The sequence below is a fragment of the Myotis lucifugus genome, unplaced genomic scaffold (genome assembly GCF_000147115.1).
Source record: "Myotis lucifugus unplaced genomic scaffold, Myoluc2.0 scaffold_276, whole genome shotgun sequence".
NCBI classification, from domain to species: Eukaryota; Metazoa; Chordata; class Mammalia; order Chiroptera; family Vespertilionidae; genus Myotis; species Myotis lucifugus.
This window is the reverse complement of record NW_005871324.1, coordinates 1,053,923-1,057,342: the sequence shown is the minus strand read 5'-3', so window position 1 is coordinate 1,057,342 and position 3,420 is coordinate 1,053,923. Positions and strand designations below refer to the sequence as shown.

At 58.5% G+C, this 3,420-nt stretch overlaps 1 protein-coding gene across 1 annotated transcript in view; it reads right to left on the bottom strand.

Moving 5' to 3' along the window:
* Positions 1 to 2,448, bottom strand: part of LOC102433701 (scavenger receptor class F member 2) — a 23,910-nt gene extending 21,462 nt beyond the window's left edge. Inside the window, 1 exon segment of the mRNA XM_023763190.1 lies at positions 2,390 to 2,448. Coding sequence (XP_023618958.1) covers positions 2,390 to 2,448 — 59 coding nt within the window.
* Positions 2,449 to 3,420: the final 972 nt, after the last annotated feature.

Here is a 3,420-nt window from a genome sequence, read left to right as displayed (position 1 = left end):
TTTCCCTTCCCTCCCCAGACCTTGTGGAAAAGCCACCCCTGCTGAACTCACTGTGCGGCCAGGCCCAGGGCAGGAAGGGAGCTGGGGGACAAGAGCGCGACGCACCGAAGTCCCTCTAGTCCCCAGCGCCTCGGAATGGGCCATGGGAGGGTGTCCCACAGACAACCCGGGTCAAGGCCGCCTCTGCTGCACTGCCCCCCTCACTTCCCGAAGCCCTGTGGTGCCCAGCTGGGTGGTCAGCCTCTTCTGCACACTCAGTGCAAAGCCTGCAGTGGACGGAGCAGGATGCTTGAGGCCTGTGGATAGACTCGGTCTGGACCAGAGGCCTGGGGTGAGGGGGTTCTCGGGAATGAATTGGAGAGATGGCAGGGAGATAGAATGGCCCGGCCATGGCCCCCGACCCCCCCCCCCCCCGAATGTGGTGGTAAAGGCAGAGGAAGCAGGTGGAAGAGCTCCGGGACAGAGACCCTGCAATCCTTGTCAGGGGTTGAAAGGGTCTAGGGAACCTGCTTGAGAAGGCTGCTGGATCAGAGGGAAAAGTGCAGAGGGCGGAGCCCCGGCTGGAGAGGGCTCCTGCAGCCGGAGAGCAGGGGTGACAGCACAGAGCAGAGCAGGCGCAGCAAGTAAGGAGGAAGGGGAACAAGATTAAGAGGAACAGGGCCCTAGGGGGACTGCCAGGAAGAGAAACTGGGTCTGGGAAGTAGAGGGGTGCCTGCTGCTTTGGGGGATGACAGGTCCATGCCCAGGACCCATGGAGCAGGGTAGGCAGGCAGGTCTGGGGAGGGAGCAAGGAGAGCAGCCGGGTCCTGGTAAAGATGACCATGTGTTTTGAGGACTTAAGAGTTGGCAGGAGGCCCTGAGCAGGGAGAGGGTAGCTGCCTTCTCTTGGGACGCAGGCTGATGCAGACCCCCTGAGGGAGGAGTGGCGTCTTTCCTGAGCTATGTGGAGGCCTCTCAAGGTGGAAGGTAGGACTGAAGGAGGAGGAGGCTTGGAACAAGGGCCACTGAAAGGCCCAAGCCTGAGGACACCAGGCTGGCTGAGCCAGGGGGCCTGTCCAGGGCAGGCTGGCAGAGGGTGGGATGGAAAGCAGCAGGTAGGGGGCTTCTGAGGTTGGTTAGGGCCCCTCACTCAGTCATGCTGGTAACAGTTGGGTGGACTGGAAGGGCAAGTCCACTGCGATCACAAATGCAAACACTTCTTGGAAACAAGTACACTGGCCAAACCAGTTCTGGGCAGTTCCTCCTGGACATGACCCTCACCTCAGCAGTGTCCTCCCAGTACCAGGGCCCCTCCCAGGGAGGCCCCCATTGGCTGCCACCAACAGAGGCCAGCGGAGGGCCATGTGGTGGTAGTGACGCCCAGCAGCCTGTGGCAGCCCTGCTCCCTTCCCAGCTTTAGAGGCACAGACGCCAGGGCTGGAAGCACTCACCCCAGCTGGACTGAATTCATGAACAGGCACCTCAGACTCCATCACCTTCTTCCCCTTCCCCCACAATGGCTCCTTGCCCCCAAATTCCCACCTGCGAACACCACTGGACAATGCCTCCACTCCTGAACGTCTCAGATCTCTACTCACCCCATCTCTATACCAACCAGTGTAGTTTTCCTAATCTCCTATCTGGCTGCCCCCCGCTGCCTGCAGGACACGGACCATCCCAGCCTTGTCTCATTCAGACCCACAGCCCCCTGCATGTGTGCCATCGCGGCGAGATCTGGTGTTGAAGGCAGGGTCCATATCTGTCCCAGACACCACCACACCGCTATCTGAGAATGAGAAGTGCGGGTGGAATGAATGATGGTCCATGTGCCTGGCCTGGTGCCAGGTGAATATCAGGATGAGGAAGTTGTGGTACCCTGGTACCCCCAGACCATCACACAGGCAAACTGTGGGAGCCTAGAGCCCAAGCTGACCGGTTCTGGCCAGGATGGCTTCCTGAAGGAGGTCTACTTTGAAGGATGAGGATTTTATAGGCAGAAATGGGATGAACAACAAGCCAAATGAAGGCATGAATGTAGGGCCTGTGAGCCTGGGCTGCTGAGGCCCATGGGCAGGAGGTGGGGGAAGTGTTGCCACAAATGCCAGGCTGGACCCCAAGGCTGCAGTGGCAGGGCCAGGTTGCTGCCCAGCTTTCAGGATCCCTTACCCCAGCCCATGTTCACAGCGTCAAAGACCTCCCTCTCATCCCCTGAGACCAGAGGTCACTTGTAAAGTTATGGCCAGGCCTTGGTGGCTCTGGGTGAGGAGACAGCACCAAGCTTGGGACATACTGAAGATAAGGGGTGGGGAAAGCATTTCTGGGACTCTCCTTCCCAGAAACCTCTGGGGTCTGCAGAAACTGCTAGCCTGGCCTGTAAGGTGGTGGCAGACAGGATGTGCTGGGTCCTTACTCTGATCCCATGTTCTCATATTCACCCTCAGGAACAGGGGAGAAGACACTGGAGAACATGGCCAGCCTGTCCCATTGGAAGTGACCTGCCAGGGTCACACTGAGCTTGCCACCCTGAAGTGGGGGTGTATGAGGTCACGTTGGGGTTAGGGAGTGGGGGCATGTTTCCTCAGGAGTACCCAGCCCCCAAGAAACAGCAAGGAAGGTCACATGCATAGCCCTGAGGAGCAGGCAGCAACCCCCACATCCCAAAGTACTTAAGGAATCAAAAAGGAGAACCTAAAGCAGCTGATTCCCTGTCCCTCTCCACATGCCTTCCTCCCATTAAGTAGCTCACACTGCCTCTCTGCTCCCCTCCCATCCATGACATGGTGCTAGTCGCAGCAGGCTCTGGGCAAGGCACCAAGTAACAGAGAAGGCTCAGTGGTCTCTGACTGGGAGAGGACAGAGCCCTAGGAGGACAGATCCCGGGGGCGGTGCAGGTTTGCTGGTGCAGAGCCTGCGGCAGGCAGGAGGAGCTTGTTCAGGTGGAAGCTCTGATGTGCAGAGAGGTCCCATCCACTGCACCAGGGAGCCGATGTGCTAAGAAGTTAACTCACCTGGCGAACCTGTAGGAAGTGCAGCTTCCCACTCCCGCCACAAATTGGGATCCAGGAAGTGGGAAGGAGCCCATCCTGACAGGGCTTCCCTCCCCAGGCACTGGAGCCCCCTTCCTGAACCTCAGGATGAGGTTTATTTGGGGCCCAAGTATTGCCAACTGTTCAAAGAGCTACTCCTCAGAGAAGGCACTCCAGCAGACAGGGGACCACCTGTCACCGACTAGGGCGGGTCTCTAGGTGGCACCCTTCTAGCTGGTGAGTGTACTGTGCTCTTGCCTTTGAGACAGGATTTTGGCCTCCCACTGCCAAATCCCACACCAGAGCGGTATTCCCACCAGTAACTTTCACCCCAGAAGGGAACTGGTGCTTCCCAGTGCTGCAGCCTCGGACAGGTTGTGAAAGAAATTGAGGCCACAGCCACAAGAACAATTCA